Consider the following 13,438-nt stretch of genomic DNA (forward strand, 5'->3'; position numbering starts at 1 on the left):
TACTTTTCTGAACTATTCCAATCTCATGAGGCTTCAAAAAAGTATACTGAAATTATATGAAGATCCCGAACTATAATGAGGTTCCCTCAAATTAAATAATGTTTAATTTCAACGAAGATCCCACGAGTTCCCACTTCTCCGCAGTTTTCTGAACTTTTACAACGTTCCCTGAGTTTCTACGAATTTTTTCTGAAGCTCTATGAAGTACCCAGATTTTCTACTAAGTTTCGTCAATTTCTACGATAAGGCCCTAAACTTCTTAGAAGCCATGAAGTTTTACGAAGTTTCCTAAGGTTAGATAAAAATCCTGACCTCTTCGCCAATTTGTAGAGCCTGAAGACGTCTCATTACGCTATCGATTAAATATCGATATAAAATAAATTTTTGACATTGTTTCTTCTAGTCTAATTTAGCCTAAGAAGAGTAGACAATTCATAATCCCTGCGCTTCGGTCGTTGTGCCAATTTGGTCGTGGCACATTTCGAGTATGAGAGAGTAATTGCAGTTAGATCAAAGGTGCCTGAGAAAAATGCAAGTACTTTCGCAGATTACCCGAAGTTGCGATAGTGAAGGTATGATCACAGACAAGCAGACACAACACTCTTAAAACGTTCATCAAAATCGTTTTAACGGTCAATATAAATGTTTCTTAGTTGGTAGTACTGCCACTTGTGGTGGACGTAATCAATTCCCTAGCGTTTGACGTTTACACACTACAACCATCTGTTGAGTGTATTGTCCATCATAGTGTATACGACAGATGGCGGTAGGGTTTACAATGATAAATGTTCAATGTGTTGTGTCTGCTTGTCTGTGAAATTAAATTGAGGTAACGTTAGGATAAAATCAAAACATTGAGAAAAATTACGCATCACTTTCAGAAATACTTCACTTCGCAACCGATGAACCATTCTGACGGCCATATGAGCTCGCATATGAGTACCCAAGTAACCATATAGTCACAATATAGCTTGTATATTCTTACTTTGCTTGAGTATGGTTATAACTATAGTTGGGGAATCTGATGACACTGTCACTTCTTGAAACTGATCCCTTTCGTATTTCTTTCATTCTCCTTTCGCACACGCAGCGCTCGGTGGACCAGCGACTTTGGACGTGAGCCTCGTCCCAGATCACCATGGCAATTCAATAACATATGGTGGACATCAAACCGACCAAAAAAGGTGGAATCATATTAGAACCAACCAACCAAGGACGATCTACGGAAGGAAATTGCCGGTGAAGCACGGAATGAAATACGAAGCATTAGAGAAAAAGTCCAAGGGATTCCAAAGGAAGCAATTAACGGCGGCGGAAGAGCAGAATATGGTGAGAGCTGTCCAAATTTTTTTTTACATAGGAGAAAATTCGGTAAGATCCTTCCATTGAATTATTTTACCACGATTCTTCAATACTGTACAAATATTTACACATTACACACAACTACACATAGTAACTCGGAGCGTTTGGTACGGTATGTCCATGCATCCTTCCACCCCTGTAGATTCAAGAAATGTTCCCATTTATTTCCAAGAATCCTGGCCGTATTGATGTTTATATCATATCTCAAGACCAACAATAGAAAAGGCCTCAACTCCATTTTGTAAACAAACCTTGTAAGGCCATTTTCTCGCGAACCGAAGTCCGCCAAGCGAAACCAACAAAATTAACAGGTAGGTTCCCCTTAAACCCGATTGTGGTTTTGGTTTGCGAATGTGGGTTTCGGTTTGTGAGAAAATGACCTTACAAGGTTTGCTTACAAAATGTAGTTGAGGCCATTTAAATTGTTGGTCTTGATCTCAGATATGCTGTAAACATCAATTAGACAAAAAAAAATGATTAGGCCTCATCTAACCTAATCACTTTCTCGTACTGGCTGCGTAATTCTGGAGGGGGGCTAGCCTCCTTGGCAACCCCTTTGCTACGTCAATGCATATAAATACCAATTATTATATGCTTAGTTGTGTTTAAAGCTAGAACACAAATTAGTGATTCTTTCTGCAAAAAGTTTACTCTGTTGTTGCAAATGAATGCACTCGATACAGTTGAATGAACCAATTTTCCAGTACAGTGTAGTAAAAGCATGTATTAGCTAGCAAAAGCAACATCAAACACACCGAAAATATTAAATAATCCGAGTCTTTAATAAAAGAGATTATCACTGGAAGAGAATAGATCATCGTAGTTAGGCCATTATGATTCTGATCGCTAGAAATAAGAAATGGTTCTAAAGTGAAAAGGAACGAAATCCGAACGACTCGTACAAGTCGCTGCTCGTGCCTGGTGCCGTTTGCGTGTAAGCAATCAGTAAAAGTGTTCCAGGTGGTCAGATTAATTCTTACTGATTTTTCTTTTCTTTCTTATAATGAGCCATTAAATTTCTCAAATTTTATCGCCTCAGTGCTTTGCCCTTGGACTGCGTCGCTTTGAAAGAGAACATAAATATCATGCTAATTTGGTTTGGTAAGTGCAAGTTTATGTGCTTCGCTCGCACTAGTCCAATCCATCATCCATATTTTATGGAGACAGATCCACTGGAACGGGGTATATTCAATCTGTGATACATACTCCATACATAGCTCAGGTTCAACGATCATGTAGGGATCATAACTGCCAAAGCTTTTTCAGTACAAGGATTTATCTGTCGACACGCTTTCGATTATATAAAAAATCAATCCCAGTCGGCGCCGCCGGGATGTTCTGAGGCATAACATCTCGGATTACGTCTTCCTTAGGAAGGGAAGTAAAGCCGTTGGTCCCCGGTTCATGAGTTGATGGGTCGATAGGTAGGGTCCAGGTCCTTCCTGGCGTCGGTAGCATTGGTACTCAGTACGGAAAACAAGATCGACGGAAAACAAATAAAAGAAGAAATACAATCACTGTATTGCTCATAGCATTGTGAAGTAGGCTGCTTTAATTTGGTCTCCGATTACGTAACGAAAACTCTTAAGATCGTACATGTTCAGAAAAAGTTTAAACAATTCGCACTGTGGCAGCTTCCTAAGAACGATCCGGGTAATCTTTCTGCCAGGCGAATTAATACCACTTTAACTAGGGATTAGATCTAATTTTGGGTCTACTTAGCACAACCCGCCCTTTTCCAATATTTTCGAAGGGATTTTTTTTAAACAAAATGGAATGTTCTCACCATTGCAAATGTCTTCTAAATTTTTTACCTTTCCGTACGTATCGTAAGATTTGATAAAGAGAAACAAATTGTTGAGATATTGTTAAAAACCTAACACTGATTCTTTACCCCAAACTCAGGCTAAGGATTCTAAATTAGGCCTAATGCACAGAACAGAAAGGGAAGTGCAAACAAATCGCTGAATCAAAAAGTGGTACGTTTTTCTGCTCAACAAGTGATGCTTTGTGGTAACGTTCCACGCGGGCTTTCTATGCGCACTCACACTATCATAGCATACCACCTATCTACAGGTAGAAGATGCCTTCTACCACTAGGTGCGCTAGTTTCTTCGGGAGCTTCTGGTCTTAGAGCTACCATAGAGTTATTTATTTCCATTTCGTCAAGCCAGTGTAGACTACATACAATGATTATTACAATGTTTACTTACATACTATGCATTAATTCTATTCTGTTTTAGCTTAGTTTGTATTTGCTGCTTGGACATAGTGATGTCAATAGTTCCGCAATGCAAATTATATAGGCGCATCATTCGATTGATTGGGCTATTTTTTGCATAGTTTGTTCTGTACGATGTTTCTGAAAATAAATTCCGTGTTCTAAGATATCGACAAGGTGTGTAAAAATTTAATTGTGCGAGAATTTCTGCCGAATCTATGCGCATTGAAATAATGTCGTTGATGAAGAAAAGCATTGCAAATTGGCGGCGCTCCTTAAGTGTTTGTATATTGATGAGCATGCAGCGCGCTTCATAAGATGGTAATGGAAATGCAGTCCAATTCAATTTACGTAAAGCATATAAAAGGAATTGTTTTTGGACAGATTCTATGCGTTCTTCGTGTATAGAAATGTATGGATTCCATACTAGGTGGCAGTATTCCAGAATTGGCCTTACATATGTGGTATATAAAAGCTTAATAGTGTATGGGTCTTCGAAATTATGACTGAACCATTTGATGAAGCCTAGCATTCTGTTTGCTTTACTAATGATAGTATTATAATGTTCTATAAAAGTTAGTTTGGAGTCTAGGATTACACCTAGATCTCTTACAATTTTGCTTTTTTCTACTATTTGGTTGCCTAATGATATTTCAATATGCGGTGTTTCAATTTTTCTGCTAAATGCTATTGCAGTACATTTTTTTACGTTCAGTTTAAGTAGACTTTTACTACACCAGGTGTGGAATATATTGATTTCATTCTGGAATTCTTCTGCATCGCTAGAATTACTTATTTCCATAAAGAGCTTCATGTCGTCTGCATATACAAGCAATTTTATTTTTTTAAGTATGTAGGAAATGTCGTTTATGTACAAAATAAAAAGAAGTGGGCCTAAATGAGAACCCTGGGGTACCCCAGAGGTGACTGAAATTGGTTCTGAAAGTTTATTTTGAAAGCGAACTATTTGTTTACGATGTGTTAGGTATGATTGAAGCCAATTCAAAAGTCCAGGCTCCATTCCTATTTTCTGCAATTTGAGGATTAATAATGGTATGTCGATGCGGTCAAATGCTTTACTGAAGTCGGTGTATAGCGCATCAACGTGCTTGCCACTGTCCAACGCTTTAATAATGAAAGATACATATTCTAGAAGATTAGAGGTAGTTGAGCGACCTTTAAAAAAGCCGTGCTGTTTACTTGTAATTAGATTTTTCACCTGCTGAAAAATATTGGCGTTTACGATTGATTCAAAAAGTTTTGGAATGCAAGAAATAATAGCAATTCCACGATAATTTCGAATGTCTGATTTTGCACCTGATTTGAAAATAGGTACCAAATAAGATGATTTCCAAATTTCAGGGAATTTTCCATTTTTCAGAGACATGTTGAAAAGACGCTCTAGAGGAAATGCGAGTTCTTCAGAAAGGTTTTTCAAAAATATGGGTGCGATGCCGTCAGGTCCAGACCCTTTCGACGCGTTTAAGTTTTTTAGTGCATTGAGGACTTCATGTTGAGAAAGTTGGTTGACAGAGATGTTTTTAAAAATTTCAGGAATGAATGCAAAGAAATCGCGGTCACGATCTTCTTCGGAAAATGTGGTGTATACTTCTTGGAAGAAATTTGCAAAGAGACTGCAAATTTCAGAAGAATTCTCGCCTACATTTGCATCCAAATTCATTCGCGAAGGAAAATTGCTGCTTTTTAATTTCGTGTTTACATAATTAAAAAAGTTCTTAGGACATGATTTGACTTCATTTTCGACTTTGCGGTTATAGTCCTCATATGCAGAGTTGGTGGCTGTATTTAATTGGTTGCATAAGTTGTGATAGTTTTGCAAATTGGTTTCAGTTTTTTCTTTTTTGTATAGTTTATGAGCTTTCTGTTTTTTATTCTTCAAATTTTTCAGTTTTGGATTGAACCATGCGGGTAGTTTATTGTTTTGTGTTCGTCTTCTTTTTTTTGATGGTACAGTTTCTAAGATTAGGTTTTGTAGAATTAAGTGAAATTTTTCTACTTCAGTATCGACATTTCCTTCAATACTTATTAAATTTTGCCAATTTATTGTACATAGTCTACGTTTGGCTTCTTCGTAATTTGCTTTATGGTATTCCGGCACTTCCTCGTATTCCCAGTCGCTGGAGGAGGAAGAATTTTGTACGAAGATTGAGTATTCAATTGCTGTGTGAAACACTTCATTTTTCCATAAAGGTGCTAATGATGTATCCACACAGAAGTCTTCAGTACAATTTGTAAATAAAAGGTCTAAATATGAGTTTTGTTGATTTTTTACATGGTTTATTTGATTAAGACCAAAATAAGATATTTTGTCGAATAATAATTGTAATGCTTCGTCTTCACCTACGACCGGGAGTAAAAATGATTCATTTTCAATGTCTGTAATAAAGTCTGCGTTTCGTTGATTGAAGTCGCCATAAATATGCAGTTTTACTTCTGGTTCCATATTTGACATTATAGTTTCAACAATTTGAAAAAATAGTTCAAAAGACTGCTTGTGGGCATGTTTAGGTGGAAAATACACAGAAGAAAAAATGTGTATTTCACCGGCAATAAGTGCTTTGACCCAGACATTTTCGAATTCCTTGTGCTTATTTGTTATGATTTCTTCAGAAGTAAAGTCAGCATTGATGGCAATGAGCACTCCACCACCAGACTTTTTATTACAGAGTTGAAAATTCCTGTCGTGTCGGAATACATTAAAATTGTTTCCAAAAATTTCTTCGCTTCTGACGCTTTCGTCCCAGCTTGTTTCAGTTCCAAGAATTATTTGAAAAGAAGAAGATAGAATGTTCTGGTGGATTTCTTTCATTTTAGCTGGGCTTTTCATGCGACTGAAATTTTGGCAATACACCAAAATTTCAGTCGCATTCTGTTGAGGAAGTGAAGAGATTTTTGGTATTTCAGTATTACTTACATTAGTAGGGTCTACCTCATGTAGAGTGTCGTCATTCGATAATAATAATTCCCTTGCATGGGAATAGTCGTCGTTACTTCCTTTAGTAGAGTGCGTCAGTGCCGTTGAAAATTTGGAGGACTGCAAAATTTGCGAGCGGCCTCCCTAGTTTGCTGCAGTCGTTGTTCACTAAGTAGGAACGCGCGGTGTGAATTCAGGTCTGCCAAAGCGTCGGTGCGTGGAATTCCGAGTTCTTCGTGAACGTCCAGGAAAATTTCGCGTAAAAGGGCTGTTTCCGTTGGTAGTCCTTCTGCTGCCAGCATTAAAGTTGCACTAGTTTTAGTGATTCCGCGAATACATACTGAAGGTGGCTGGTCGTGCAAGTATGAAAGATAAGTCCGCACAATGTCCATAATTTTGGGGTCCCGCAGCCGTGCCTTCAAAAAGCGTCGGTCGCCAATAGCAGACTGTTCCGTGAGTCTGACAATAGGCGGACGCATTGGGTCCAGGATTGGAGGGTGTTCATGTCCGGTTGGTCTTTCGGCGCGATAAGGGTGAATAGTTTCCCCTTTTTCGAAGTTAATGAATTTTAGTCCATTGTCTGTGCTTGGTGGACGAGAAAATTGTATACGTGCAGCAGCCAAAAGCTCTTTGTCCAGAGGTAATGCCGTATGTGCATGTGTGGAGTTAATAAGTGTCGACGTTCTTATTCCATTGCTATGATTGTTGGTATTGCTGTTGTTGTTGTTGTTGTTGTTGTTGTTGTTGTTGTTGTTGTTGTTGTTGTTGTTGTTGTTGTTGTTGTTGTTGTTGTTGTTGTTGTTGTTGTTGTTGTTGTTGTTGTTGTTGTTGTTGTTGTTGTTGTTGTTGTTGTTGTTGTTTTTGTTGTTGTTGTTGTTGTTGTTGTTGTTGTTGTTGTTGTTGTTGTTGTTGTTGTTGTTGTTGTTGTTGTTGTTGTTGTTGTTGTTGTTGTTGTTGTTGTTGTTGTTGTTGTTGTTGTTGTTGGTGTTATTATTGCTGTTCTTGTTATTGTTGTAGTTGTCTGTTTTGTTCTTGTTATTGTACTGATATGAATTTTCCTGGTGATGTTCCTTTCGTTGCTTTCGCCTACGTCTGGCTTTTTCCTTTTCTTTTTCCTGAAGGCGACGGGAACGCTGTTTGGTGTCAAATGCAGTCCAGTCGCGTTTCCATATTTTTTTATTTCCTAGCATTCGCCAGCTGGGGGCTGGTTCGGCACCGACGTTCTGCAGTTCAATTTCTATGTTGTTACATGCAATTGGATTGCCAGTATGTGCTGCTTCAGAAAAGGTTTTTGCCATTTCTTCCATATGTGCTTTTACATCGGAAGCTAGAATAGCATTTGAGTCCGCTAAGTCGTTCTTAATTTCCATAATTAATTGTGGAATTAGGTCAATTGAGTGCACTGTTGCTGTTGTTGTTGATGTAATGGCTTCTACTGCTGCTGTTGCTGCCGAGTTGACCGCCTTTTCTACAGCGATACAGGCGTCTGCTGGAGGTGTGTCCAAAAGTGCTGACAGTTTACTTTTTATTTCAGTGGAACTAGTCTTGCTGCTGCTGGCGAGGTTTGAAAAGGCTTGTTTTACGTCGACAAGCATTTTCTCAATGTGGTCGAGCGTTTCGTCATGAGTCGCGCTTAGGCTTTTGAAATTCATGAGGAGTTTGTGGTTTGCTGCCAATGTATGTCCGATGTTTTCCGTGATATTTTGGAAAGACTTGGACAGTTCCTTCATGTTAAGTTCAGCGGTGAACTTTTCCTGACAGTCTTGGCAAAAAGGCAGCATGAAGGTCCGCAAAATTTCTTCATGATTCCGCTGTGCGCCTACGCAAGCTGCGTGGAAAGTCCGATTGCAGGCACCATGGCAGCGCCATAGGAAACGATTGTCATTTTGCACGCAATTCACGATACCGCACTTCATTGCACTCGCGTCGGGTGATAAAAAAAAAAGTAAAAAATTGCTACTTGAAAATGCTAACGCGGGGCTCGCGCACGGGTCAGTTATTAAAAGGTATGAAAAATAAAATAAAGTTTGAATGGTAAAATATATACAAGAACGCTGTGAACGCGCGTCCGAACTCAAAGGTGGTTCGTGGTGAAGTGGCTAGTGTTTGGGCCACTTTCTGATCCGAAGTTCCACTTCTGTTCTGTGCCTAATGCATTGAAACGCCTTTCAAACGCCATTCAAACGCCATTGAATTCACTTCGACCTATCGGATGAAGATAATAATTGAAAAGTGGCGAACCGGCCGACCTTCCACGATAACGCCGAGAGATAAGAGGGAAATCAAAAAGCTTGCAGTCCACCAAAAACTTTCGTCGCATGAAATCAAGGCTGAGATGAACCTCCGAGTTTCTGGTCGTCGTATCCGTCTGATATTGAGTGGAGATCCAAACAAACGACACCTGTATCGAGACTATTAATTCATCATAAGAGAGCCCGTTTTTCCTTTGCCGAAAAACACTAGTTTTGGAATGGTCAAATGTGGTTTTCAATGATGAAAAAAAAAATTAATTATTTAAAATTAGCATGACAAGCGCCACGAGAAGCCGACCAGAGAAAAAATAAACTTTGGTGGTGGAATGCTTATGGTCTGGGCTGGATTCAGTTTGACTGGAAAGACTTCTTTATGCTTCATTTGAACGCGAATGAACTCAGAAATATACTGCCAACTGTTGGATGAACTTCTTGTTCCATTTTCAGAGAATGTTATGAGTGAAAACATGATGTTCCAGCAGGATAATGCAGCTTGTCATGCATCTAACGCCACGAAACAGTTTTTAAAAGGCCACGACATCCCTGTCTTGGATTGGTCGGCATGTAGTCCTGACTTGAATTCAATCGAATTGTTTGGGGTCTTCTTTCACGCAATGTTTTCAAACATGCAAGAAGCCAACTGAAAAAGGTTATTCAGGACGAACGGTCGAAACTCGATCCGAATTCATTCAAATCATTTATAACTTATATGCCACGGTGTCTCCAAGAAGTTATAATCAAAAAAGGTAATACTACACGCTACTGAACGTTATTGATTCCAAGTTATTGACTAATAAAGTGATGTTTATACAAAAATCTTTTTTGTCTTAATTATTATTTCCACCCTGAAAACGAGAAAAATATAACTATTTTTTTATGATAAATGACTCCAATCAAGATTTATTGATCAATTATGTAACTAGAGTATATCAACATTATTCATGACAAATCGATGATTTGGTTAACATTGCCAACATGTTGAAATTAATGATAACTCAGATGTCTTTATACTTATGTCCATACCTATATAAGACTTAAAGTGATCATTTATACGATAGATGAGGAGATGAAAAATGGACAATTTTGAGGAAGGTACGAATCAGATTGAGCATTTCCTTTACCAAACTCACACGTTGGTGAGGGGTGTTTCCCCTCACCAACACAGGTAAAAGGAATGATCACCGATTTGCTCATGTACCTCCGATGTGCGGACACGGTTCCTTCGATTGTTACAAACTCAAGTCGCCATCTGACGTATTGATTGTATTTGCAGCAATTATTTCTTCTATCATTGTGCTCCCGTCATCGTAACCTTAACGATCTTAAGGAGGCACGGGTAGCGGAGGAATTGGTGATCATTCCTCTTGCCAGTGGAGGCGAGCAGTGTTGCCACATTCAAAAAAAAAATCATGTCACATGTCACCATGTGATATGGTTAATTAAACAATAAGAATGAAAAACTAACATCCCTTCTAACGAACAATCAGAAGTCCGTTCAAAATAAAATAAAAAAACGAAAAATTGGTATTTGGTTAGGTGTACCTACTCAAAAGAAAGAAAGGATTATTTATGGATATTAATAAATACAATCCAGAGTTGAACATATATTCCACTTATTTGAAAAATATATATATTCAAAAAAAAAATCTGTGATCTGTAAATACAGATATCTGTATCAACATTTTGAGAAAAATCTTTATCATTACAGATAAATCTGAATATGTGCCATCAATGGTGGCGACACACCCCTCATAAACGGGTGAGTTTGGTAAAAAGAATGCTCGATCCGATTCGTAACTTCCCCAAAATTGTCTTTTTTACTTTCTATATAAAATTTCAACACTGGCGTACTAAAACGCAACTATCAATTCTATACTTTCATCTCCTCATCTATCGTATACAATGACCACTTTAAGTCTGATATTAACGTTAAGCATCTCCAACTGAGACAATAGTTTTTATTCGTCTTCATCGTCATTTAAGGAATCATTGACCATATTCCGCTGAATATTCCTCCCCGGCGTTCCCGCAATTTATCGCTGCTGGCTGTTCCATACAATAGAACAAACTATGGCCACAATAATCCGTTATATTCGTGCTTTCAGATATAAGGCTATGAATCAATTGTGTTGAATATGTTATTTGACAAATGCATTTGATGCCATGAAAAAACTCTGGGAAGCTAGGTATAAACCGATGCATTTAGTATTTTTTTTATTGGCTAACCATTCTTACAACTCTATGTGACATCAAAGTGATACCCCCATAATGCGATGGCGCATTACCGTCGACAATGCTAAGACTATCTTACGATCGCTTCCACTGCTATCAATTCATTTGTTTATATATGTGAGTAAAGAAGAATCACTTCATCACTCGAACAAAATCATACTACTCTTCCAAACTCAATCACACTCATGCTTTTTTCAATTCAACAATCATTCACTTTTATCCAGTGCAGCGCTCTTACTTGGTGTCGCCTTGTAAAACTTGTGAGCATGCCCTATCAGTGGCAGCTTGGTGGGACCGGACATGCTAGCCAGTTTGGCATACATCTTCCTTCGGGTCCATTGAAAGTACAAAACCGCCATGATCACACTCGCGCACAGGTACGTGACCAATGCATCCCACCACCACATGCTGTATCTTAGATCCAAACAACGCACTGGGAGAACTGATCGCGGCCACTCTTTCACTTCAATTAAAACTACTCGCTATCGGAGTTCGGAACGGAAGCACGGCTCAAGCGAAAGTGGTGCGATAATCAACATTAAAACAATATTTATTCCGATAACGGTGAATTTTGCATGTTGTAAACTGTTCAATTACAGGCGTCGGAATTTCGATTTCTTATATTTAGTATGGTGCTATGTGGTAGTTCGCCCTCACAACGCTGGGTGCAAATAGTTAGGCAAATAAACATGCTGATTTCATTGATTGTTTATGATGATGTTATTTAGGTCTGAATCAATTGACTACTAGGATTGAATGGGTGTATCTGTGTATGTGCAACTTTATTCTTGTACCGGTTGCCCTACTATCTGCTATTGATGCACCAGAATTGTGGTTGGTTAGTGCTGCAGGGCACGTAATAACTGCGATATGCTCTGTATTGAGTCGTTAAGCATAACGTGCGCTTGTATCAATACCAGCAGGCTAGGTGAGTTTATAGCCTTTCGCCAAAAGTAGCCTAACTATCACATTCTCCGAACAATTTAAATGTAGTTATATTTTTTGCCAAGCTTTTAGTATACAGCAGATCTTCAAAGTTTTCAAAGGGTAAAGTGTAGGCTTCATTTTAATTCTTCTCATGATATATTAAACTGGAACAAATTGCAACCATTATCGACACCACAACACACAGGCATCAAAAGGGCTATTGCATCCATTGTTTGTCCGGTGTATGGAAGCAGAGACTAGTTGACGTTGTTGGTATTTTTTTCCATAATCACTTCAAACGTTTTGGGAAGTCACATGTTGCCTAGTAATAGATTTTAGATAAACAGGCTTCCTTCTACATTGATCCACTCGCTTCAAAGCATTTCGATCGATCAACCTACACCCTACCAAGTAAGACGATAGGTCGTTTTACGGCAACCGGCTCAAAACATAACAAATCCAACTCCTTTGTCTATAGCCTTTCAATGTGTATTTACTAAACAGTATGGTTACAGTATGCATGGTCCGCACATAAAGGCGAGGGATGTTCGAGAACACGATAAATGTGAATTGTGCAGTACATATGCAACATTATGAATGCATGTACAATAGAAATCTGATATACTTTTAACTTTGTTGCATACAACATAATCAATGAATCAAGTATCGATTTTTCCAATCGATAATCACTTTGAGATCACGAACCCGTGTGAACGAGAACAGTTTCATTAATGCAGCTATGCAGAATTTACATATCTACATATTTTGATGTTTGACGACGCGTGAACGAAACGATTTTACAGTTTACTGCTGGCGGTACAGTTGGATGATCAATTTTCGGTCTCCTTTGCATAAATTGTTCGTAATTTGCAATTTCAAATCCATTAAGTGTAACATTGTCTTCTTCTTGGATACTAAGTTTGAGGAGGAACTTAGCGTATCACAATATACCCACTTTGGTGTCGATTCCGGTTGTCCCGGAACCGTGTTTATCAACATAGGCTTAGAGGGAAGCATTTGAGATCTAGCATCCGAAAAATATAGACCATCGTTGTAAGGCCACCGGGCCAGGTTGATATGCGGGGTAAGTTGAAACGGAAGCCGTAAATATATGCGGAAGTGAGTTATACTGTGATTATTTTAAACAGTAAAATATAAACGTAAACGCATCCTATGACTGTCAAATCAGGTAGTTACAGGCAGCTTAGTGTGCTCCTCAGCGGTGTTTATCTTATTTTATATGAAATATACATTACACATTTTTTACGCATTGCTTCAATCATTCAAAAACAGAAAATTATTTTATCCATTTGTATGCACTACGGAAGCCTTAAAAGAAGTTGCAAAAAATATCTTCAACATGTCAAGCATTTCAACTTGCCCCAAATTTTTACACCCCACGGGGCAAATCAAAATAAGTACAAGGAGGCAAGTTTAAAAGGTGGATATCCCATTTTCAGTACAAGAACCGCCGATATTAGTCGTAACTGACTCACACAGCGTGATATT

At 38.4% G+C, this 13,438-nt stretch overlaps 3 protein-coding genes across 3 annotated transcripts in view; all 3 read right to left on the bottom strand.

The window, feature by feature from the left end:
* The window catches only part of LOC135705201 (uncharacterized), a 217,881-nt gene that overhangs the window by 136,512 nt on the left and 67,931 nt on the right, over positions 1–13,438 (bottom strand). The gene's annotated exons all lie outside the window — the stretch shown is intronic.
* Positions 1–13,438, bottom strand: part of LOC135705187 (uncharacterized) — a 351,007-nt gene that overhangs the window by 35,859 nt on the left and 301,710 nt on the right. The window lies entirely within an intron of this gene.
* The window catches only part of LOC135705212 (uncharacterized), a 34,764-nt gene that overhangs the window by 7,447 nt on the left and 13,879 nt on the right, over positions 1–13,438 (bottom strand). The window contains exon 7 of the mRNA XM_065226821.1: positions 11,241–11,410. Within this exon, the coding sequence (XP_065082893.1) occupies positions 11,241–11,410 (170 nt within the window). The remainder of the gene's footprint in view (positions 1–11,240; positions 11,411–13,438) is intronic.

This window comes from Ochlerotatus camptorhynchus, unplaced genomic scaffold, assembly GCF_037179485.1.
Source record: "Ochlerotatus camptorhynchus isolate MF236.1 unplaced genomic scaffold, CSIRO-AGI_Acam_v1.1 ptg000261l, whole genome shotgun sequence".
NCBI classification, from domain to species: domain Eukaryota; kingdom Metazoa; phylum Arthropoda; class Insecta; order Diptera; family Culicidae; genus Ochlerotatus; species Ochlerotatus camptorhynchus.